Source organism: Amblyomma americanum, chromosome 2, assembly GCF_052857255.1.
Source record: "Amblyomma americanum isolate KBUSLIRL-KWMA chromosome 2, ASM5285725v1, whole genome shotgun sequence".
NCBI lineage: Eukaryota > Metazoa > Arthropoda > Arachnida > Ixodida > Ixodidae > Amblyomma > Amblyomma americanum.
The window spans coordinates 168,968,412-168,994,155 of record NC_135498.1 but is presented as its reverse complement, the minus strand read 5'-3'; the positions used below and the strand labels follow the sequence as shown (position 1 = coordinate 168,994,155).

The following is a 25,744-nucleotide window of genomic DNA, read 5'->3' as shown; positions in this document are numbered from 1 at the left end:
CATCACCTGATCCGTCACTGTTTTGACGCTCTGTTCTTTTGCTGCTCGAGCCGGGGAAAGCAGAACAAAAGCCAAAAAAATTTCCAGTGATAGTCGTCCTGAGAAGCTCGTTCGCAAGGCCGTGGGAGGAAAGCTTGAACTCGATACCAATGCTTCTGTAGCTGCGCCATCGGCGGCCGCGGCAATCCTGGATCGTGGCTTCGCTCGGCGCACGAAACGTAAACAGGACGCAATGCGGCAACGGCGAATGTGACACGCCTCCGTGTTTTTGCGCGGCAGTTTCTCTTGCACAGAGTGGCAAGTTACGCGAAACCTTTTAGTCGGCGAACAACAGCAGCGAGCTGAACCGCGGCGCTCGAGACTGCCCCTTGTACCCTGGCATGCGGAGGCCACCAGCTACAACGGCAACCGCGATGAATTCCCACGGGTAGGGCCGGGTACAGGCCGGCCAATGGCTGACGGCGCTTCTGGACTGAGAGATCGCTTTGCGGAGCTCAGTGTGTCAACCAGAAACGCTCGTGTAACGACAAACCAAAGAAGAAGGCCAGATGGTGGCGCTTGCGTCGGCACGGCCATGAACGTCTTTATCGATCTCTACACGGAGTCATGCGCTCACTTTTAACCACAGCGCACACAACTTTCTCCTGCAATGTGAAAACGTCGCTTTAACAGTCTTTGGTCATCTTAACGGGTCTGTCAAGCCCAGTGAATTAATCTGCGAGTGAATAGAGAATCAGACCGCAGCGCCCTCATAGCTGCTTGCCTCCAACGCCCCGACAGTGGACGTTACCCCCGAGGCAGCGCTTGCGGTTGACGCACTGGCTGTTTTGCCACACATTATCTACGCGCCAGCCAGTTGTGGGCTACTTGATCCGCGAGCAAAGCTTCACTGCGCACGCCGTCGACGCTACGCCAATTCGCAGCGCTCGCCATGGAGAACCACGACCAAGGTAAATACCCTGTTTGCCCAAGTTGCGGATATTTTGTCTGCATGCATGTGCGAAAACAGAAAAAAAAGGCTGTGTCGTCTGCGCGCTGGTTATTTTGCGTTTAGACCGTTCACGTGCGGCATTACCGATGGCCGAAACACGTGGTGGAATGTATTTACGCGCGAACGTGCGCGCCCGTCGCGCGTGCTGTTTGCGTTCAAGGTCCCGTTACTTTTGGACACAAACACAGTTGGCCGTACACAGCGCAGGTCAGTGCAAAACCGCCGACTGTTGACCGGATTGACGTTTTCCGTATGTAACGAAACATGCATAATCAGTCACGTGCCACTGCGGAGCTGTCCTGGTAGAAAGGAGCTGCCGTTGGTCTCAAATGCAGACTGCCCTTTGGTTTGGAGCGTAACTAGCTATACAAAGCAAACTTCGACAATCTTCCATAATGTATATCTCATCACACACACTGCGCTGCGCACTAGTCCGTCGGTTCAGAGATGCATTTGTCGCTTCCATTTCGCCATTTGTGCTCCGTGCTACGGCTGCTCTCTCCGTTCCTGTTTGGCATGAATCGGATTTATCTGCTCACCGAAGAATGCCAAACGCAGCTGTCCGGATGTCTGCGACGGCCGCTGTCTGTTGGGACTTACCTGCAACCACGCCTGAACGCATGAAACCTTGGAGCAATGATTGCCCACGTTCGTGTGGCGTCAGGCATATTCCTGTTTCGCGAAACGCCTTCGCGCAGCGTAATCTGCAAGCAGACCATTCTGAGCACGCAGAAAGGTACTGTACGTGCGTGTCCATATACTGTTGAGTAGCAGCCCGATGAGCTTACTGTATGTTGCCTACAAGGTATTTACTAAATCGATGATAGAGCCAGGCCAACCTTAGACTTTAATCAACCAAATGATCTGGCAGGCTTTTGTAAAGGATATTCCCCAATAGATCATATTCACACTATCAATAAGGTGATAGAGAAATGTGCAGAATATGACTAACCGATATATAGCCTTCATCGATTACGAGAAAGCATTTGATTCAGTGGAAACTTCAGCAGTCATACAGGCACTGCGGAATCAGGGTGTAGGTGAGCCTTATGTCAAAATACTGGAAGATTATATATATATATATATATATATATATATATATATATATATATATATATATATATATATATATATATATATATATATATATATATATATATATATATATATATATAGAGGAACTGCACAGCTACCGTAGTACTCCATAATGTCGGGAAATAAAATTCAAATAAGGAAGGGCGTCAGGCAAGGAGACACGATCTCGCCAATGCTATACACCGCCTGTTTACAGGAGGTATTACGAGGCCTGAATAGGGAACAGTTGGGGATAAGAGTTAATGGAGAATAACTAAATAATCTGTGATTCGCTGATGACATTGCTTTGCTGAGTCACTCAGGAAATGAACTGCAAGCCCTGACCAATGAGTTAGACGGACAGAGCAGTACGGCGGGTATTAAAATTAACAAGCAGAAAAGCAAAGTAATGTCAACAGTCTAGCAAAGGAACAGCAGTTCACAATTGGCGGGGAGATGCTGGAAGTGGTAAATGAATACGTCTACTTAGGGCAGGTAGTGACACTTGTTAGGTTGGGGAACTTAAAAAGAATGAAAAATAATAAGCCCCTGCCAGCTGATCCGGGTCATGAGAGGGAAATAACTAGAAGGATAAGAACTGGGTAGAGTGCATAAAGCAGGTTCTCTCAAGTCATGAATGTCAGTTTACCAATATTCCTCAAGAGAAAAGTATACAACAGCTGTATCTTATCAGTACTCACCTACGGGGTAGAAACGTGGAGGCTAACGAAAGGGTTCAGTTTAAGTGAAGGACAACGCAGCGAGCCATGGAAAAAAAAATGATAGGTGTAACGTTAAGAGACCGGAAGCGGGCAGAGTGGGTGAGGGAACAAACACATGTAAATGGCATCCTAGTCGAAATCAAGAGGAAGAAATGGGCTTGGACAGGGCATGCACTGAGGCAAGTTAACCGCTGGTCCTTAAGTGCAGCGGAGTGGATTTCAAGAGAAGGCAAGCGTAGCAGGGAGCTGCAGAAGGTTAGGTGGGTGCATGAGATTAGGAAGTTTGCACACATAGGATGGGCGCAGCTGGCAAAGGACAGGGTTGATTGGAGAGACATGGGAGAGGCCTTTGCCCTGCAGTCGGTGTAGTCAAGATGATGATGATGATGATGAGCAGCGAGATATGTTTATAGACCCTCGGTCAAACGTCTTGAGGCCACATACAGGGCCACTGATTGCAGTTTTGAATCTCTAAACATATGTAGCGTCAGGAGAACTTCTTCCTAACCCTTAAGACCTTTGTCTCTCTCTAGAGCGCAGCAAATGACTCAGCATTCGGCTAAAATCAAATCGTGTATTTTCACTGAAACTGTACACCGCAGGTCGGAATCATAAAGCATGCATACACAGAAGTCCTGCTTCTTGCACGTAGCGTTTAAACCACTCCTTGTTGGCGTTCCTTGTCATTATGTGCAAGTCGGTACCTGCCTAATGAAAATAAAGCTATTACTGAAAAAGATAAACCGTATGGGAGGGGGTTTCCTTCAAACGCTAAAATATTGTAATGTTTCTTTGTCGTTAATGATCGAGTTTAGGTTATCGTCTAGCTAAAACGACCCTATTTACCCGCAGTGAACTCCCTTGACTGGTCTAGAGGGCGATGACGTCATCAGCACCGCCAAATATGAAATTATGAGGACTACAATGTTCAAGTGGCTTCCACTGTAGAAATCATATGGGATTATACTAACCCGACCCACTCTTCCACCATAACCTACGCACTAATTCCAACTAACATACTTATTCCATCCAGTAATCCACCTATATCACTCAATGTTCCACCTCAATTCACCTCGTGATCCCCAGTAATCCACCTTAATCACTTTATTAGGTTGGCCTAGTTCCAAAATTTGGGGATTCTCCGGAATATTTGGGGTGGTGCAACTTTGAAATGCCCTCGCATTTTCTTTTTCTTTATGAATATCGTTAAGAAGGCCCGAAACTTTTTTTATTGACGCAGGGAGATTTTATTTCAAACAGGGATCTCTGAGCTTAGGCCACACCGCCATCGAGTTTTTTTCGCTCGTGACGTCATGGGTTTCAACCAAGTCGCTAGGAAAAAAAAGACGTTTTGTTTTTAAGTCCGGTTTTGTCAGCAATAAATGCGCCTATTCCCGCCGTACAAAACTTCAGCGTAGCTAGAAAGCGCCCATAGAATCGAGATTTACTACAACCAATAATTGGATGTCGTTTCCCATAGCGTCCAATTAACATTCACTGCAGCAACAGATTGTGGCTGCTCGCGAGTTACTGGAGAGGTTTTGCATAAAGGAAAAGGCAGTGCCCTCTGTTTTTCCCACATTTATTTATTGACGTCTTTTTAACATAGCATCTGATCATACCTAACCTGGACAATAAGTATAGGAAGGATTGACGTACAAAAAAACACATCACTATAAGAGTGTGAAACAAGCAGTAGTGTATCCAGACCAACACGTCGATATAATGATGAGGAGCACTGGTCATTGGCCAAAATCAATAACGATTGAAAGACGTTTCGGGAGCAATACGACTCCTTTGTTCACTATCTAGAGAGGAAGGGAGTGATAGTGAACGGGGGAGCCGTAGTGCTCGCGAACCGTCAAAATTTCCATCTTTATTGACTGTCCCTCATCACCTTCTCATCACCATGATTAATGACCAGACGGTATGCCATCAAATCCACGACTACATCAATATAATTCTGCAAGAAAACCCAGAACAAAAGAGAACAACCGTGCCAGCAAAACATTCGCCATATAGACATAAGACTAAAACACAGCACAAATAGAAAAACCAAAACCCCGTATGGCAGAGAAAATTATGCAAGCGGTCCAGTAACAAGTCACCTGCCAAGTTTATCCACATTTTAAGGTGCAGAGGAAAAGGCGTATTTAGATTTTTATGCAACAGTACCTGCGCACTATGCATGAGTGGCGTGTGCAAGGTAAAATGTAATGAAGGTTCCTTATAAGCTTTCACCAGTGTCATTTCTACTATAGAGGGACTGTCTAGGAATATTTTCTTCGTTTATCAAACTCAGGGTCATTCCTAGTTTCCTCGTGTACCAGAAAAGCTCATTCAGAAGTTAAATAGATGTTAAATAAATCTGAAATTGAAGTGGTCGAAAACTTTAAACCACTGGGGCATACTTTTCCCAAAAGATGACATTGGATGATCAGGTGAAATACATTAATAAACTATGACAACCGGCAATATGCGCCGTCATTGCTACTTCTTCCCTACCTCTGTTAACATGCGTTTCTTGTATGGTTCTCAACAACCGCTGGAAACATTAGTAAGCTTGACGTTTTAAAAAAAGAGCTTTACGCCTAGCCTGTAAAGTCCCGTATCGCTCTCACACTTCATGTTTATTCAATAAGCACCACATAACTGAGTTTTCTTCAATATATGATTACAAGCTTTGTTGCATGCATAAAGTCGGTTTATTAATAAATAATGATGCCATAACAGCCTAACACGGCTAGCGGAAAACTTTCCTGCTTATATTGCAGGTCATCCTGAAGTGTGGTATGTCGCCAAATTCAGGGCCAATTACGCACATCAAATGTTGAAGTTTCTGTCGCCCGCACTTCTAAATTGCATAAAAAATTAAACTACCACTGACATATTTGGTATATCACCAAAAGAACTGCGTGCAATGTTTGTATAATGACATGATACAGTGACTTTTTTTCTTACCCGTGCAATGTTTGTATAATAACATGATACAGTGACTTTTTTCTTACCCTTATAATTCCCTGTTCGAGCAGTGTTGCATAACTCATGTATGTATCATAGGTACATAACTCACACATAACTACATACATAACTCATGTATGTAGTACATCGTACTCCCTTAGTCTCACGCCTCTATGCTGCCCTGTGTGCTAGGGGATTAGGGCTCCCCGCAGCTTTTATCGGTACTCGTAACTTTTTGTTACGGAATAAACTTGATTTGATTTGATTTTAAAATAAGTCAGACACAAACCAAACTGCATGTTTCTAAACAGCTCAAGCTTGTCATACCAGTGCAGACCTTGACGTAGACCTCCCAGCTTGAGCACGCATATTCTCGTACTGGTCTATCATTGAACGCATATTACTATTGCTTAAGAGTTGCCCAGGCGTTCTTAAAATTAAACGATGGAAGTTCGAAATGAGGTTATTTCTGCAGACAGCTAATCAAATGGCCATACCAAGAAATATTACTAAAACATATAACGTCTGAATATTTATAATCAGAAAGAACAGAAATACTTGGGCTACTATTTAGGAAGTGCTCGAAAAGGAATGGATTTATGTCGTTAGTGAATAGCACTAAAATGTATTTTCATGAGTTGCAACTCGTTTTCAATGCTTTTGCAGCAAGATGAAATCGGGTAACTTTTTATTTAGCTTCGCAGGACATACTTGAGTAAATAGATCCATCAGCATACAACTCTATACTCCTGAATACAATGTCAGCTAGGCCATATTTTATAAAATGTGGTCAATCCGTACATACACGGCTTGTTCCATCGACTGAAAAAGATTGAGAAAGAGTTGAACGTCCGAGTAGTTTTTTCTGCTCCGAACAAGCTTCAAGAGTTGTGCAAAATGACTAACTCAGGCGACTCTCGCAAGCTTGGGTGCAAGAAGCGGCACCGGGTCAAGTTCGTCCAATGTGCGGAATCGGTCGTGTATAATCTACCGATTTCATGTGGCAAGACACATGTAGGACAAAGTGGGAGGTGCGTTAACAACCGCCTCCGTGAACATTGTATCAATGTGAGGAGAAAGCGCGGAGGGTTTCCTGGATGCGCACTGTAGAAAGCATGAATCAAGTGATGAGCCCAGTGATGTACCCAGTTCCGGCCATAGCGCAGAACCCTGAGCGAGATCTAGCTATGTGCCTTTCTGCAAAGAGTGCACCATTGTCACCAGATGTACCTGCCATCTAACGCGTGAAACTATCGAGGCAGAGAGCACAGACAGTTTAGGGGAAAACTGCGTGTCCAAGCCGTCCATTGCTTTATCTCCCAAGGAATTGCAATACTTCCGTCGTCATTGCCTGGTTTGCGGACTGCGCATGTGTGATGACCGGCCACGATTAGCCTTTATATGCTGTTTCGCGGTTCACAATAAATTGTTCAAAGTTAGCGCTCGTGTGTCTCTCGTATCTGTCACCGTCCTCGTCTGGTTTTGCGCTTCAAGTTTATGTGATATAAAATAAATATTGTGCCCAAAACAGGCCGCTCTGGGTTGACAGCTGACACTGATATGCCACGTTCTTCAGGGAAGCCGGTCACTATTTTTAAATCAAGGGTTTTCCCGGTAAAGTGTAGCTTTCTGCAGTTTAGTAACACCATTGTTAACGGACTTCAATAAACGTACGAATGAAGTTAACTAGAAAGTGGTTAACCGTTACTTTTCTAATTATTACCAATAGGCTCGTAATAGCAATCAGTGACTCATAGCCGGCCATTAGTAATAGGCATATCACATTTTAGAATTTCGAAAATGCTATAACCACCGCCGCTGTTTCGACTAGTTTGGGCCATTTCTCGCGCCATTCGAAATTAGCTCGCCTGCAGGAGGGCGCAAAGCGACGTCAGTCAAAGGCGTTACTCTGAACGCACGTACCAAGCGACAGTCTCTGCCCCGCCCGCGCTGCGGTGCTCCTCGCCTCTTCACTGCTCCATCGCGGGTGGGACTCAGAATGTCACGTGATTGCTAATTGCAATCAGGCGCCTATCGGTAACATTTAAACCTTTAATAATTAGAACTGAGTTAACTACTTCACTACTTCCCATCTTTCGCCTGTTTAGACGGCCGCCAACATTGATGTTAGTATGCCGCAGAATTCTTCTCTTTACCTGAAAAACCGTATTTTTAAAAATCAGTGGCCTCCTTCCCTGAAACACCTGGCATAGAAAGGACATGCGCCGCTTACAAAGCAAAGCTTCCTGTCAACGAGGTAGGCTTCGGTCCCCTTTAGTAGTGTGGTCGGAATCTTAATTCGCGGAGAGTTTCGGAAAATGACATGAGATACGCATTGAAAGCCCTGCGAAATCAAGTCCATAAATCAGTAGTCAGCCTTCCGGCTTAAGGTAGTGAAGCAGTGATATTGTGCGTAAATTCCACGATTTCAGTTTCTTATGAAAACCCATTCTTAAAGCCGCGTTGTGTTTGACGAAAAAAATTCTATCTAAGGGAAGGATAGATTTATGTAAATATGTTGTAATGTTTAGCAACAGGCACATGTTAAAGATATGTAAAGATAGTTGCACGTTGTTCTGTCACCCTTCTTGTGAAGAGGGATATTTTCACTCTTTCAGACAAGCGGCCAAACACCCTGTTATGCAAATCTGCTAAAAAACGTGCTGAGGCAAGAAGCCACAGAAACAGAACAATTTCTTCAACACATAATTTGAAATACAATCAAGGACCGGCGCCACAATACCTTTAACTTTAACAGCAATGTTTCTTCATGCTGTAAAATGTTGATATTACCCATCTGCATAAATTCTATCAATTGAGATAGAGCTGCAGGTGTGTTGTTCGACTTCCAGAAAAAGAGTTCAAAATGGGAGTTAGACCGTTCACCTTTACCCTTTACATCTGAACCATAGTTAACAGTACACAATACTGGACACCGTAAGGTATGCCTTCAGACTGAATTTTCTAAGTAAGTTCCTGTAGGTATGTATCCCACGTGCAATTATATTTTCTTTTGTTGGCCGGGGACGCCGAATTAAAAAAGTCGTTAGTGTAGTACTGTGTGTATTCTTGTCATCTGTGCCGGTCGCCCTGAAGCCCTCTAAAGACCAGGAACGAATTCTACCTACAACAAATTCTTAAGTAGAGAGCTACGCGAGCAGACCAACTTTCTTTTTTAAACGGCCAGAAAGTGACCACATTCTTGTAGACAGGCGTACACTCCTGAGCGCGTTACAAGTTAAAGAATGGCGACTGGAGGAAAGAAACCTTCTCAGTTTATTTAGGAGACTTTTAATCATTTGACTGTAATAATTTTATTCGAGAATACGCTGACCACATAGATGAAATTGTCTACTGCTATGTTGCGCGCAAAAAGCGAAATACCGACTTAGCTCAGGCACTACTTATTTTCCTCTCGTTAATTGCCTTAAACAACATAGGTGCCGCCCAGACGACGTCGGTTTGAGTTCAGCCAGGTGCCTCTTTGTCGTGTCCAACTTTGCGCTTGATGGGTGTGTCTGATCAGTTCTGTGGTTAAGCTTTGCGTTATTTTAGTGCCGATGTTAAAGTTGGTCCGCTTCAATTGATTTAGCCTGACTCAGTTACCTAGGAGTGCCCTAAAGTAAAAAGTTTTCAAGTTTTACTAATAAAAAAGGGAAACTGGGGTTCAATCAAAATGATTTGAAGATCACCGGACCCATCTGTAGGAACAAAAGATGCGATTGATATTTGATATTATCGATTTACCCGTGTTAGCAACTTTAGATTTTTTTCAAAGAGAGGTTATGATGATTCGCTAACAGTTAATACAAAAAATAGCACTATTTATCGCTCGAGTTAGTTATATTTCCTTGAATATTCAGGCTTAACGTTCATATGTTGCTTCTATGAAATATCTCGAATGGGTGACCTTATTTCTAATGTAGCCATAGGCAGTCATCGCTGGACTAGTACTAACTCTCTATTGGGTTTGTTGTTAACACAGTCCAAATATGATTTCCAAATAATCCTAGTGGATTATATATATATATATATATATATATATATATATATATATATATATATATATATATATATATATATATATATATATATATATATATATATATATATATATATTCAGTTGGTAAGAGTTGGTGTTCAGTTGGTAAGAGCACCGGACGCGATATTCGGAGGTTCCCACCGGCGGCATGGTTGTTTTTTCTGCTGCTTTATAAGTAATCTTCTTTAGGGGATAGATTAATCTAAGTTTATTATTCCACTGATTAGCACTACACATTAAAAAAAATTTAAAAAAACGTTCCCCTATTCACCATGGTTTCGGTGACTGTTGGCTCCCTTCATAAGTGTGTCAAAAAACGAGTCCGTCATTTCCTTTACCCTGTCTGCTATATATATATATGCAAAGTTGTGAAACCCTTCATTTAGCCATAAATTTATTTTGAGTCAACGTTTTGGACAGAGCCTGTCCTTTCTCAAGACTACAGTTACAGCGATCTTTCTCTTCTTAAGGAGTAGGCATTGGCACACGTGTACGACATATGAACAAAACAACAAGCGAACGGAGGCTGGAAAGAAGATGGCCACAAAGGAGAGAATACTAGAAGAGAGAGAAAAATAAAAAAATAAAAATAAAATAGAAAAACGCGCTGTCCCCCGCCGCCCACCCCGCAGCCGCTGGGAGCCGACCCGGGAAAAGAAAAAGGAAGAAAAACGAGGAGCGGGAGGGGATAATGTCAGCAACGTCTGAGGCCTTCCTTCCTTCCTTCTTATAATGGCCACCCCGCAAGGCAACAGAGCGGCGGCGAGTAAGGCGCACAGAAACAGACGGTGGCGGAATCGTCCAACATATAAAAACTAGAGACGCGTGCACTCGCGTGCCCCGGCTATAAGGAGTAAACAAATAAACAAAATAAAATGCAGACAGAGCAGGAGATTTCCCTCGTCTGGAACCTCTTCGGCAGCCAGAAGCGAGGCCGAATCAGCGGCGCCGTGAGCTTAACTAGATTCGGATTAACTGATTAACTAACTGGCTTTTCTACCAGGCTTTTCTACCAGACATCCTGGCACATCCTGGCGCCAGGATGTCTCGTAGAAAAGCCCGACAGAAGAGTGTACCGAAGAAAAGAAGCAAAGGTACGCATCGGGCACGGTTGCAGGTTGCCGCTGCGGCGCGCAAGTGTCTCTCGTGCGCGTCCCCAGTTAACGTCTCATGATACCTGATTACGGGCCGCCCGCGCGGACCCGGTGGCGTCTTGCGGGAGTGTCGTAGAGAGAGAGGGTTGGGGGGAGGGCGGCCTCCCGGTGCGCGGAGAGCCGTGGTTAACGCTCCTTTCCCTTTTCTATCGCTGTTCAAATTCCTTCTCTTTTCTACTCCTTCACTATTTCCACCTCCCCGCTTTTCTGTGCGTTTTTCTCTGTTTTATTCAGCCGCTGCCCCTGTGAGAGCTGCTCCGCGGTCCATTATACGGCCCCTTGCTCTCACTCTCAAGTTTGCTTTGAGGGCGGAGATTATATTTCCTCGCTCGCTCTGTGTCCTTATATTGACAAAACTGCTTCATTGTAAGCCTGCCCTAATGAAGGGAATACCATTCCCGAAACTGTTGGCACAATAAACCTTTAAAACGAACAGTCGCGTTTGTCGTATTACTGTATATATATATATATATATATATATATATATATATATATATATATATATATATAATCACCAAAAATTGAAAAACATAACAGGATTTAAATCACGACGTTTCGGCTGGAGGACCGGCCTTTTTGATGATTTTATATTATATCGACCAAATAAGCTGCCAGAAATCACTTTGGTATATATATATATATATATATATATATATATATATATATATATATATATATATATATATATATATATATATATATATATATATATATATATATATATATATATATATATATATAATAAAACAAATAAAAAAGATTAAAAACATTCCCCTATACCCCTTGGTTTCCGTGACTGTTGGCTTCCTTAATATGTTTGTCAAACGAGCCCCTCATTTCCTTTACCTTGTCTGCTAATAGCTTAACGGTGGTCTCGGTTCTGGCAGTCTTGTTGCCATAGGTAGCATAAGAGGGCTCTCGCACAGTTTCCGCCCTCGCCGTTACATGCACACTCGCGGTATTACAGGACGTGCTACGTCCACCGCTATGGTCGAGGGTGGCGCTGGTGAACACTCTCATGGTTCGCTTACACGCAGTAAACATAAATACCCACAAAAGCAGCCGATTGGACAGCCGTCGCCGTAGCTCAGTTGGTAAGAGCACCGCACGCGATATTCGGAGGTCGTGGGTTCGGATCCCACCGGCGGCATGGTTGTTTTTTCTGCTGCTTTATAAGAAATTTTATTTAAACCGATTGATTGGCACTACAAATAAAAAAAAGATTAAAAACATTCCCCTATGCCCCTTAGTTTCCGTGACTGTTGGCTTCCTTAATATGTTAGTCAAACGAGCCCCTCATTTCCTTTACCTTGTCTGCTAATATATATATATATATATATATATATATATATATATATATTCGCAGACCCGTTCGACAAGACTGGTTACGGCTGTAGTCAAACAGCCAGATGACTGCCGGTTGGAAAATGTCACTAGTACTCTTGTGTTTTGCTTCCTCGCATTGGCCACTTTTTGACCCGCATCTCAGTTTGTTTGTTTTTTTGCGTGATTTCGTATTTAACATCCCAAACGACTCAGGCTATGAGGGACAGTGAAGTGGACGGCTCTGAATAATTTCGACTACCTGCAGGGGTTCTTTAACGTGCACCGACATCGCACAGTCACTGGCCTCTAGCATTTTGCCTCCATCTAAAAGCGACTGCCGCAGCCGGGCTCAAACGGGCATCTTTTGGATGCGTCTTCTAAAGTCCTGAAATGTAATTATTGATGTTTATCTGCTGCCATTATTTCTAACCATGCTTTAAAGCTCCGGAAGTTGTTCCAGAGACGAAGGTAAAAACCGTTTGGCAAATTAGATGCGACAATAACTGCTGAACGCTCCACGTTACGCAATCTCTCACATTGCTAGCTTTTAGCTAATCCACATTAAGATGTCACGATTTTCATGACTGTGTAAATTTGTTAGTAGCCGCAGCCCTGGTAATTCGTACAAATCTTAAGAAATTATTGAAACCCTGAACGAATATTGAAAGAAGACGTAAGCTGGTGTTAATATAGAGAATAATGGTCAGTATTTACCTTTTACAGTGAAGTTCGCGCTGAAAGGGATGCCGATTATCAGCAGTAACCTAATGTATAGTACATGCTTCATTGAGATTATACATATGTCTTGCTCTAGCACCTTACATACCCTTAGCGAAAGAAGGCCGTGCTAAAAAATGCATTTCCAACGCATTTATTAATTTCGAATTTATTTAGCATTTTTTGTTTATATGCTTAAATTGCAATACCAATTCTTTATAAGTATGCTAGGAGTAGTAGTCTGAATATTCTTACAGATGCATCAAAAATATGGTTTATGATTTATGGGGGTTTAACGTCCCAAAGCGACTCAGGCTATGAGAGACGCCGTAGTGAAGGGCTCCGGGAATATCGACCACCTGGGGTTCTTTAACGTGCACTGACATCGCACAGTACACGAGCCTCTAGAATTTCGCCTCCATCGAAATTCGACCGCCGCGGCCGGGATCGAATCCGCGTCTTTCGGGCCAGCAGCCGAGCGCCATAACCACTCAGCCACCTCGGCGGATTGCATCAAAAATACATTTTCTGTCCGCTTAGTGTATTTATTACACATTAGAGATATATTTAAAATACACATTGAATACAATAGAAATATATTGAAAATACACATTAAATACGTTTAAATATACTAAAAATATACAACAATGCACTTAAATTATGCTAGAAATATACATTAGATACTATAAAAGTATACTAAAATATACAATAAATACACTACATTACTTTAAAAATACACTAAAAATATAAAATTAATACATTCAAAATATATTCACTTCGGCTCGGCTTACAAAAGGTGTTGTATACGGATTCACCAGATAATACTGATCAGTGTTGTCAACAGCAGAAGTAATGACTGAACTCATTCTAAGCATCAGGAGACAGACAACCTTAGATAAAACGTGTAGTTATCAAGAACTCTATGCCATTGCGAGGTCACATGACAGGACCTGAACGTGAAAGATGCAGCCACGCAGGAAATGCCGACATAAAGTGACGTCAACAAACACGAACTCCTCCGACAAGCCTAATACTTGTCCTGGCTTATATACACCCCTCGAGAGGGGACAGATTATCTTGCCAGGTGAGGCGCTCTTTGCGCAAAAACTATGGTCCCCCAAATTGTCGCACGAGCGTCGGAGTGGTCGCGTTCCAATCTGCGGTCCATCTAGAACCGAATTTTTAGTCGTAACTTGCGTCAGGCATCGGTCAGGAGTCGAAATGTCAACAAACAAATACATGGGCGTCTACGGGAGCAGGTCAGGACCAGGAGGCGCGCATGGCGCCGTTGCCGGTATAATGCTATCACGCGGTCCACACGTAATTTAATTAAGCGGTGATTGCCTTCCCGCTAGAGGTTAACCTAAACTAATGGACGACAGAAAAGGGAAGAGTTTTCACTGTTCCAGGAAATGTGATTATGAGCACTAGGTTGTTCCACGGCAGCTTTAAGTGCGCTGCAAATATGCTGACGCAGACTACCCATTATGTTAGAATTGAAGTGTACCACGCACGAATTGATTTCGTATTTACGAAAGTACACTTTAAATTCATTGCCAACATGAAATTTCCGGGAACGCGATTTCGAGCAATAACTGTTCAACGGCAGCTTGAAATGTGCTGCAAATACGTTTACGCGGACACCTCATTCGTTAGAATTGATGGGTACTTTGGACGAATTAATATTGTATTTGCGAAATTCAACTTTCAATACATTGCCAACATGCAAAGGCCAATTCCTGAAACGCCATTTCGAGCTCTAGATTTTTCTACGGCAACTAAGAGTGTGCATCAAATATGTTTAATAGGACTGCCCGTTTGTTTAATTTGAAGTATACGTGAGACGAATTGATATCATATTTACAAAAGTAGACTTTTAATACGTTGCCAATATGCTAAAACCGCATACATAATTTTTCACGTGTTTTAAACGCGCTCGAAACATGCTTTAGGGACATATACTTCGAATATATTAATTTCATATTTCCGAAAGTACGGTTTTAATACATTGACAACATGCTAAAACCGCATTCACATTTTTTCACGCGTTTGTAAAGTGCTCGAAACATGCTTTAAGTGATGTATACTTCGAATGCTAATTTCATATTTGCCAAACTACACTTTTAATATATTTACAAGGTGATAAAACCGCATTGATATTTTTTGACGCATTTGAAACGTGCTGGAAACATGCTATAAGTAGCGTATACTTCGAATGCATTAATTTCATAATTACGAAAGTACACTTTAATATATTCAGAAGGTGCTAAACCACATTCATGTTTTTTCACGTATTTGAAATGTGCTCGAAGCATGCTTTATGTGACGTCTTTTTGGAAAATTTTAAGAATATATTTCGAATACCAAGCATAAAATTTCGGGAACCTATTTCCGGCATATTTTGGCGCATTCATGAATACAAAATATGTTTAAAATACACTATAAATATCCCGAAGTATATTCCAAACGTATTAGTTTTCGCTAACGGCAGAGCCCAAGTGAAAGGGGAAGTGTGGTGAACTCTACGCAATTCTTGTTCTAAGTAGAAATTGCTTTTCTTGCTCTTTTTATCAGGTTAGTGTTTCTTCTGCAGCAGAATACGCATTTATTACCCATGAAATTTAATTTAAAAAATGTAAGCTTTTTCCTCGACACGCGAATCAAACTGCCGGCGTCCCAGAACTGTTGCGCTATATCATTTCATTTCGCTTTATTTTTCCAGAATGCAAGTTACATCCTAGAGAGATGCAAGGGCTAAAAGCTGCTGTCAAGGAACTTGACTGGGCCGAAGCACCCCTGAGTGGCAGTACACGAGAAACGCACTTTAATTAGAGAAGAATGAAGCAGGAAAAATGTTTACAAATATTTATAGGTTTGAACAAACACGCTTACAAGTCACTAGAAGTGACTTGCCAAGATCCGGCAAACTTCTTAAAACTTGAAATTGGGCGGCCAGCGTAGAAGATCGCATTTTCTAGACCGTTCTGGCGCTGAACAAGGTGTGGAACAAGGACAGTTTGACTGGCGTCCCTCTGAATTTCTGTTTCGCTACCGTCGCCGCCATGCGCCAGTACTGGCAGCGACAGTAGCCGGCGTCGTAAGCCTTCAATCGACAATTTCTGTTCAGCTCCCCACGAAAACGATTCGTCATGGTGCGTCATGCGCGTCAGAGGAATGACCGGCTTGCAGAGTTTTTGATATGAAACGTCGGTATACGAACAGCAGAGAAATCGTCGCGCCTCTTTTTTTATCAGTGTTGGTAAACATTTTATTCAATAAGCCGCTTTGTGCCTCCCGAACTGGGTGAGGCTCTTAGTTCAGGGCTCCTAATGGCAGAAAGTTCGCGACTGCAGCCATTTTCACAGAGTCAGGTCAGATCTCCCCGGCTCTGACAAAGTGCCCGATAAACTTCAATTCAGTGAAACCAAAATGGCATTTTTACAGCTCGAGAGAGAGATTAGCTGACCGAACGGCTTCTAGGACTAGCTACCTTGAGGTGCTGCTGGCGTTCCGCAAAAGTTGTCGAAGAAATTATTAAATCCTCAAGATATATGAAATCGGCTTGGCATCCTAGGCGACTGAACACGGTATCCGTCATTCTCTGGAATGTTCCTGGCGCACAAAAGAGCCCAAAGGAGAGCACGCGAAATTCGTGGAGACCGTCCGGAGTTATGAAGGCAGTTTTTGTCGGTCCCTTTCGAAAAATTCTATCTGCCAATATCCGCTTCCTAGCTCTACTGACAATATTTGCACACCAAGAGCACAAGGCATTTTCTTTGCCATCAGATCTGCATGAGCATACCATTTCATCCCTTCGGATATCACGACTGCTAGGATTTTGTGCGCTGTAACAATATCAGTATGTGATGTGCTCCGTGTTAATTCTTAATAGCTACTTTTTTATTTTTTGCAGCTACATGTTTTTACACTTCTATGCATTAATTCTCAGTTTTTACTGGGCCATAGAAATAGTAAGGACGACGCAATCTTCGCAGAAGAAAAGGTGTCAGCAACGTACTAAACAAAAACGCGTCTAAAACGTCGCCCGGTCTTTGCTCAATTGAGGAAGCACAATTATCTACTATAAAACTGCTTCCGGCCAGTATTATATGTTTCTAAAGTCCGTAGGTTATGCCACAAATGCCATAATGGTGTACCTTTTTTGGGGCTGATATAATTAAAAGCCTTATGGTAGTGAACACCTATCTCTCCTGTGAGCCGATCTTTTGCATTTCTTACACTAAAGTATTCTTTTTGAATCAGCAGTGCAAATTCTGTTGAGCGGTATTTCTGGGCTTTCTATGGGCATGGAATGTTCTTCATGAAACATGGAAAATTTTGAGAAAAGGCTCTTTTCAGAACCCTTCAGAAAAATCGGGACTGGTATTGGCCTGTAGTTTCCATCGTCATTTTTATCGGCGCCTTTAATAATTCGAGATATCATTGCTCGCTTCATGTCGTTAGGAAGCACCCGGAGTTTATTGCGAGATTGAAAACGTGTGCAAGTTAAAGGTAGATAATGTCAGGAACGTGCTTAATCTGCCTGATATGTGTTCTGTCAGCATCGCAAGTTTTACTCTTCTGAGGAAATTTATATCTGACAGACTTCACTTTCGCTGCTACTTGTAGGACAGATTCAGGGGCGATGTATTTGAGAGAATGAGCTAGGTGACTGGCATGCTCACTTTTCACAGTACAGCTAAAAAAATGCGTTAATATGCTCCTAGAGCTTAGTACCCATAATGGTTACATTTCAGCAATGATTGCCAGTTTATCGGTATTGCTGACCACACCAATTTAGCACTGTGCATAATGTCTTGGGCTTGATCAGGCCTACATATCACGGCCTCCTGAAATAGCTCGTTGTACCGTTCTTTCACTGTCCGTATCTAAGCCGTCGAGAGATTACTAAGCTGTTTATTTATTTATTTTCGTTTTTCTTTTATTGATGCCCCAAACATCCAAATTTGAAACACTGCATGAGGCGTGGTCGTGTGAAGGGTGATTATTGGTGACTGGCTTGCGGTAATCACGGGGATAATTGGACCGGTTCTTCAATGGCAGCCTCGAAGCGAACAGGATCATCGATGAGCGCCACGTGGTTGGAAAGGTCAATCCAGTCGTGAGCGGTGCGCAAGAAGAAAGACTCGTGGAATACAGTTGTATGGGCATGTAGCGATATCACGCTGCTCGGATGGCCTGTGCGAGGTCTTCGGTGCACTGGTTGGATGAGGTGACTGCCACGGTGTGGGGTATGGAAAAACTTCTAGTATAAATGGAGAGGCGTGATATTCGGCGGCGAGAAGTGAAAGAAGTTGCAGCAGGGATTTTGGAGCAGAGACTATGGAGTAGTACGAGTAGTTTGAGAGAATGAACCGAGTGGCACGACTGGGAACAAATTCATGTGCTGTAATGAGGGAGTAATTACTCATTGGCCTCCACCCAAGCGTGGTCGTACGGCCACAAAGGAGAGCTACAAAACTTTCTCAGAAACTTCGCTTGGGTGGATGCCAATGAGGAATTATTCCTTTATTACAAATCTACTCCTCCTTGGGGGATTCCCCTAAAACATTTGACCAGATTCAAGAGCTGCAGTGAGGATAAATTGGTGCGGATAAAATGTAGCGCTTCATTTTTCAAGTTTACGTGGCACAAGGTTTTTGTACGTTAATAGTTTTACCGAAGAAAGTTCCATGTACAGGTTACGGCAGAGGTATCCAACAGTTTCGTTCGAGGAAAGAATTATAGGGTTTAATAACAATAATAGATTTATTGACCGCCAAGTTGTACATTATTATGCAATGGGAGCGAAGTAAAAGCTGTCTTTCGACAGCTTGACAAAGCAATGGTACCCCCTTTTTGGCAACATGAAAAGTAGTGAGGTAAAAAGATGATTCACTCAGAAAATAAACATCACAGGCGTTGACTACGTTGCACTACAGTACCGTATATAAAAATGTGATATAAAAGACGCAGTTGACACATATGTTTTAACAAAAAGAATAAAGCCGTGAGCACATTGTAAACAGAAAAGTCATTTTGTTAATTTCCACAATTCAAATGTACAGCAAAGACACTTTAACAGCAAATATGGAACTATCATCGAGTAACACAACCATTCTGCAAAGCGGCTTGGTTTTTTTTTTGCGTAATAAATAAGAACCAATACAAGTTTGAGAAAAAAGTAAGCTAATAGTGAGTGAAATGTACACGTTGGTCTGTTATATCCTGTCTCAACAGCTCGTTAAAAGGTCCTGGATGCAGGTTTTCAATAGTTTGCAGATCACGTGTTTTTCAAAACATTTTATTTTTCACATTTCCTTGTTTTTGGTTCTATAGCATTCTTCTCGCTTTGTCAATCCTGAAAGATTTTTACTAAGCCATATTTTATTTAAGATTTCCTGTTTAAATGTTCCGCTGAGATGGTAGTCATAACTTTTGTTACTGTAATAAGACCAGGAAAAATCATTAGTGAGGTGAATATCAACGCACTTCATCGAGTTGGTGGGAACAATAGCTTTATTGTCAATTTCGTAAGTACGCAGTGTGTTGTTTGGGTGGCGGTGGAAAGAAATAATTAGAGTCGTAGTGGTGCACAGACACATATACCACGTAGCGCACCACTGTTGCATGCGAACCAAGTTGTCTTGGAGGGCAGAGCATCGGACAAGTTAGCTATAGGGCGGTACAATAAGCAGTCGCCCACGAAAAGGCGGATAGTAGAAGTTAATGAAAAAGGCAGAACATCTTCGCAAACTAGAAAGAGTGAGGTGTCAAGGACACTGCCTTGGGGTACACCTGAAAAAAACACATAAAAAAGAGTTATGATGACTATTAGCGCAAACAAGCTGCATGCAACCGGTTAGAAAGCATTGGATCTCATTAAGAACGCGTGTATCGAGGTTTGTTGCAGACAACTCAAGTAAAAGACAGGAGTGAGGTACTTTTCCAATGCTTTCACGAAAAATAGAACGACGTGACATCATTAGGGATGTTGCCAGAAATACAAGAATGAATGCCATGAAGGAAGAGATCTAGTTTAGTTTCGCATAAATGTCCTTTCGGAAGCCGTGCTGGTATGGAGGAAACATGTTGACAAATGTTAAAAATGGTGGCGGCATCGGAGTATATGACGTGTTTCATGATTTCAGAGCATACATTGGGTAGAGGAATGGGTCGGTAATTACCCGGGGACGATCAGTCACCTTTCTTAAAGACTGGAATGACCTTCCCATTAAGCCAGTCAAAGGGAACGGCAACTGTAACAAGAGACTGCTGGAAATGGAGGACAGAATAAAGCTGCAAGCCTGTTTAGTATTTCTTTCAGACTTTGGAATTGATATCGTCAATACCGAAGAAGGATGAATACTTCAGCTAGTCGATACTGTCGACATCAGGCGGTCGATGACAGACACCGATAAGCAATACAGCAGAAAAAAGCATCACACCTCATCCAAATCATTTCCAGTTCTATTGTTAGATTCACAAGGGCACATTTTACCATGCGTTTTACGACACTCCTACCGCGGCAGCCGTCAGGCCTGTCTTTCCGGAATTTAAGAAATAAAATAGGTCAGGCAGACTTTCAGTATCCAAAATGAAAGAGATTAGCCAAGCTTAACTGCTAAGTATGTTCACTGCCGTGATTGTAAAAGACTTAAAGGGGCTGTGAAAGGGGCTCTTAAAATGCTGCGCTATGCTATTAAAGGACGCCGCTTCGCAAGTATCCCCCAGCAGAAATCACTTTAGCTTTAGCTTCCGGCCGCGGCCATAGTAGCTGCGTGACGTCAGAAAGAGTTGGCATGGAGGACCAACGACAGCTCTTCGCTGCTGACGTAACGAGCGCAGCATGACGTGTTGCGCGCGTATTCGAGCGAAAGCTCGGCACCGCTGGTCGCCCCGAAGAATTGAAGCGCGATTTTTTTAAAATGCATTGTAAATGACCGGCTTGCTTTTAAGGTCTTGTACGCGGCGTGAACGCTCGGTGGCCTGTACTGTACATAATGCAAGTGTATTATAACCAACCTCAAAAGCCCTTTTTAGGGACCCTTTAACTCCGATTACACTAAAAACGAAAATTGGTTTTTGGGGAAAGAAAATGCCACAGTATCTGTCTCACATCTCGGCGGACACCTGAACCGAGCCGTAAGGGAATGGGTAAATGAGGGAGTGAAAGAAGAAAGGAAGAGAGAGGCGCCGTAGTGGAGGGCTCCGAAATAATTTCGACCGCCTGGGAATCTTAAACCTGCACTCACATCGCACAACACACGGGCGCCTTAGAGTTTCGTCTCGATCTAAACGCAGCCGCCGCAGTCTGGTTCGAACCTGGAAACTCCGGATCAGTATATAGCCAGAGTTCCTGCGTTCGAACCCGACCGCGGCGGCTGCGTTTCGATGGAAGCGAAACGCTAAGACGCCCATATGCTTTGAGATGCCAGTGCACGTTAATCGCGACTTGTACCGATTACGCGAAAAAATAATTTTTAACACAAATCTCTGAGCCTAGCCTACACCGCTTTTCGCTTCTGAAAGGAGATCACGAAGACATTTTCGGTTATTACGCAACTCATTTTAATCGATACTATTACAACTAAATGCTTCATCTTTAGATCCCATTCTCTCAGGAATGAGAATGGAATAAATGTGTCAAATCCTTCCTTACCGCGCCATAGGCCATCGGTGATATATGACCGACGATTTGAACCTGCCGACCAAAATTCAAGACGGCGTTCCTGCAGAAGCTGTGCCATCTAGTTTTCTTCTATAAAGAATTTTCTTTCGTTTCAGTTTTATATTTCTTTTTCATTTTCTAATGCGAGAAGGTTACGTGAAAAATGAAAGTTTGACGGGGCATAGTCCGGCGGTCGCCAATCATGGCGTCCGTTTCGCCGCGGGATCCTCAAAGGCGAGGAGCTACAGTAAGCACTTTTTTGTTATTTATACTCTTTTTTTCAGAACAGTACTAATGAGATAGACTACCACGTGGAATGATCAGATTTTAGTTTCGACTTCGAGACTTCATCTCAGAGGCCCGGGACATCAGCGTGTGCTCCCGCTCGTTTCGTTTTAACGTTCACGTCGTATTTTATGTATTGCGCTTGATTTGTAAATAAAGAGTATGATTTTATTAGGTTCTTTACGGTCTTTGGAACATACTGCCAAGATATTTTACCAAATGCACCCGCAGATATTTTATTAATATATCTTGGAAGGCCACACCCCCTTTTCACCCATAACAACCATTCACTACCATCCGATAAAAAAATTAAAAAATAGAAACTTCAAGATCTGCTATTAAAAAAAAAACTGAACTCAGATCAACTGCAATGTGAAGCACATCCTATATCTACCTCTACTTCGTGTCCTCATGCGACTGATTTCGGTTGTGGCGCAGCAGTCATATTGCCTGACATGAAAGGCGACGGAAAGTGCAGCGTAATATGTACTCAGCCAAAAATCGCGTGAATGGCACCTAAGAACATGTGCGACATTCTGTATATTTAAAATTTTTCTTAATCAATTTCTGGCTCAGTGCGGTGGCTAATTTTTGTTTTACTTGTATTTTTTGTGTTGCCGCCATATATAAATTATAAATTTTCTGAAAGTTTTTCACACACAACTCTGTCGTTTCTTTCGTTCGGAAGTGTATTCCATAAGCTACAGTTTGATATACGAGTATTACAATGCGCAGTGAATTTTGCACCTTTTGAAGAAATAATATCTATTTTAAAACACTCAGAATCGGTCGCTTTTTCGCATTAATTAAATAGTTAAATTGCTACTGAACAAACGTCAAGATAGCCACAAAGAGTGAAGCTAACGACTTTTACTCCGCTCACCAAAGCACGGAGCACGGAGTCCCTTTAAAAGGGAGCAGGAGTGAATGTGCCTTTTAAGAAGTAATAGGCTGTATGTAGGATGTCGTATCACCTATTCACCTAAGGAGCAAGCAATAAGTCGGGGAAATCTTCCGATACAAGAACACGAAGCACAAGAGCTCTTGAGCGCTTCTTGACTCTTTTCGTCCCGGTTTTTGTGTGCTTCTTCTTCGTTTCAAGGTGTTTCTGCGGGCGCTTCTATGCATAAGAATGGTGCGCTGCCACAGCGATCCTTTGACGCACTAATGCACCCAACGCCTCTTTCTGCAGAAGAGCTGTTCAAGGACGTTTGGCTCACGCCGCGGCCATTTAAGCAAGAGGAAGCCTGTCTGGGCCCCATCGCTGCGGGGAGCGACATCAGCAGCGCAGTAGACCACGAGGCAGCCGCAAGGAGCGCCACCTTCGCAGCGGCTGCCAGCGCCCCGCCACGGTCGTGCGCGCAGCCATCTGCCGGTCCCGCCACGACAACCACGAGCGTCGTTGCAGAGCCTGAGACGCCGCGCGGGAAATACGGCCTGTGTCCGGGGCGGGACAGCGGCGAGGCCACCAAGCCGCCTTACTCGTACGTGGCGCTCATAGACATGGTGCTCAAGGATGCGCCGGGCGGAAAGCTGACGCTGAGCAACATCTATAAGGCCATCATGGCGCGCTTCCCCTACTTCAAGAAGGAGCAGCGTGGATGGCAGAACTCCATCCGGCACAACCTCAGCCTCAACGAGTGCTTCGTCAAGGTAGGTGCACGTGCCACACGGTTCCTTGGCTGGGTGCGATGATGACGCCTTCTTTTTGTGCTGCACCGTTTTCTGTCAATTTGGCGCTTGTAGCTAAGGGTCAGTGCAACCTGGGTAAAATATCCGTTTCCGACAGCAAAACATATCCCTAGAAGAGGTTGTTGCGAAATAACGTCTGACGGCTTGGCAGGCTTAACTCAGTTTAAGACAGGCTTGTTTTGAAGGTGCAGTTCATGTATTCATTTAGTGTTGTAAAGGCCAAGGAGCAATGCGTCGCGGCGTTGTAAAAAAAACAACAAATGTATGGCAGCGACGGTGAAAAGCCACTTCAGAAACGAGTGCAGTCGCGGTAACAGTCGCACCTAGATTTATTCGCAAAACAAGACTCGAGTGCTCTCTGTAACTTTGTGCTACATCCCTGCCCACTTTTGCTAAGTTCGTATGCCCGCCGGCATTCTCGTCCGGAAAATAACAAAAGTTCATCTCATGTTAAATCCGCTCCCCTTGCTAAGTCACTCAGAGCATGAATCCCAAAGCATGATCAATGACTAAGATAGGCAGGTCAGAACGGTCGGTCTTAAATTTAAAATATAGAGAACCAATAGAATATTAACAGTCTTACAAGAGAACAGCATTTTACAATCTGTATCCAGCTGGCGCTGGAAGTGGTAATGAAATACGTCTGCTTAGGGCAGGTAGTGACCGCAGATCCGGACCGCGAGAGTGAATCAACTTGAAGAATAAGAATGGGGTGGAGCGCATTTGGCTGGTACTCTCAGGCCATGAATGGCAGTTCACCATTATCCCTCAGGAGCAAAATACACAACAGCTTTATCCTCCCGGTATTTTCCATAGTGCCAAAAACGTGGAGGCTAACGAAAAGGGTTCGACCTAAATTGAAGATAACGCAGCGTAACGTTACGAGACACGAAGAGAGCACAGTGGGTCTAGGAACAAACGCGATTCAATGACATCCTAGTCGAAATCTAGAGGAAGACATTGGCTTGGGAGCACATGTAATGCGAGGGCAAGCGTAGCAGGGGGCGATAGAAGGTTAGGCCGGCGGATGAGAGTAAGAAGATTTAGGGGATGACGTGTCCGCGGCTAGCACAGGACTGGGTTAATTGGAAAGATATGGGAGAGGCCTTTGCCCTGCAGTGAGCGTAGTCAGGTTCATGAGGATGAAATCTACACCTCAAGTGCGTCTTTGGGCGAAGTTTTAAAGCAATGCAATGCAGAAAATAATAATACCGTGGAAAGGGTGTTCGCACTGAAACGTGTAATGTGCATATGCGATCTCGTTCTTTTCCCGCGACAGGTAGCACGCGACGACTCGTCCGATGGCAAGGGCAACTTCTGGTGTCTGCACCCGGCCTACAAGGACATGTTCAAGGACGGCAACTACCATCGGCGCCGGCGCATGAACCGCTTCCCGAGGCAGGCCGCTGCCCTCGCCGGCGGTGCCTGTGCCCTGGGGGCCTCCGCTGCCTACGCCACGGCATCGCCCCGGCTGCCATACGCTGCCGTGCCGCCTGCGGTGGCGGGAGCCTTTTCCCCCGTGCGCCCGTCGCAACCGGATGCGTTCCTTGGCTACCAGCAGCAGTTCTTGCAACCGCCTCCGCAAGGCGCCATGCAGCACCACCCCGATGGTTACATGGGACATATGACTGTGCCCGAGCCTCCACAGCAGACCGACTTCTTCGAGGCGCCTTACAGAGCCCCTGGGCTCTGCGGTCCCGTGATCCAGCAGTCACGTTCTGGCTCAAACATCGATGGAAAGCACTTTTGAGAGGAGCCGCGTGTGGCGCCTCGGACGGTGCTGAGGAAGAAGACTCCTTTGCTTAATAAAGTCGCTGTACGGGGCTACAAGGTTTTGTTTTGGCTTTTCATGTCTTTTGTGTCAAGAATGGGCGCCCATGGGTCCGTTCTCGGACACAGAACAGTCCTAGACTTCATGCCCCCCTCACAAGCTGTCAAGATGAACCGATCACTTTACCGCTCTTACCGTATAAGGTGTCCAGTCGAAAGTTCACCTGGGCTGGGCGCGCTTGAAACATGTAAAAGCAGAGTGTTGATACTAGACAAGACTCACCGCCCAAGCTAAGCGCAGAGCACTTTGAGTGTCCTGAAGGTGAACTAGTGGATTTT

At 43.8% G+C, this 25,744-nt stretch overlaps 1 protein-coding gene across 2 annotated transcripts; it reads left to right on the top strand.

The window, feature by feature from the left end:
• Window positions 1-521: 521 nt before the first annotated feature.
• Window positions 522-25,463, top strand: LOC144119257 (uncharacterized). Of its 2 annotated transcripts, none has more exons than XM_077651925.1 (3): window positions 522-950; window positions 23,136-23,600; window positions 24,919-25,463. In XM_077651925.1, exons 1-3 carry the CDS (start codon window positions 932-934, stop codon window positions 25,383-25,385), a joined length of 951 nt encoding a protein of 316 aa, XP_077508051.1. In that variant the 5' UTR covers window positions 522-931; the 3' UTR covers window positions 25,386-25,463. The 2 variants fall into 2 exon arrangements, with proteins under 2 accessions (XP_077508051.1, XP_077508050.1); XM_077651924.1 differs by lacking the exon at window positions 522-950 and adding an exon at window positions 1,464-1,727.
• The last annotated feature ends 281 nt before the right edge of the window (window positions 25,464-25,744 follow it).

Excerpts from the sequence above, each read along its gene's own strand:
- LOC144119257 (XM_077651924.1), top strand. The coding sequence starts at position 1,628 with ATGATTGCCCACGTTCGTGTGGCGTCAGGCATATTCCTGTTTCGCGAA. Across the intron at positions 1,728-23,135 it reads CATTCTGAGCACGCAGAAAG|AAGAGCTGTTCAAGGACGTT; the intron begins GTACTGTACGTG and ends CTCTTTCTGCAG. Across the intron at positions 23,601-24,918 it reads CGAGTGCTTCGTCAAGGTAG|CACGCGACGACTCGTCCGAT; the intron begins GTGCACGTGCCA and ends CGCGACAGGTAG.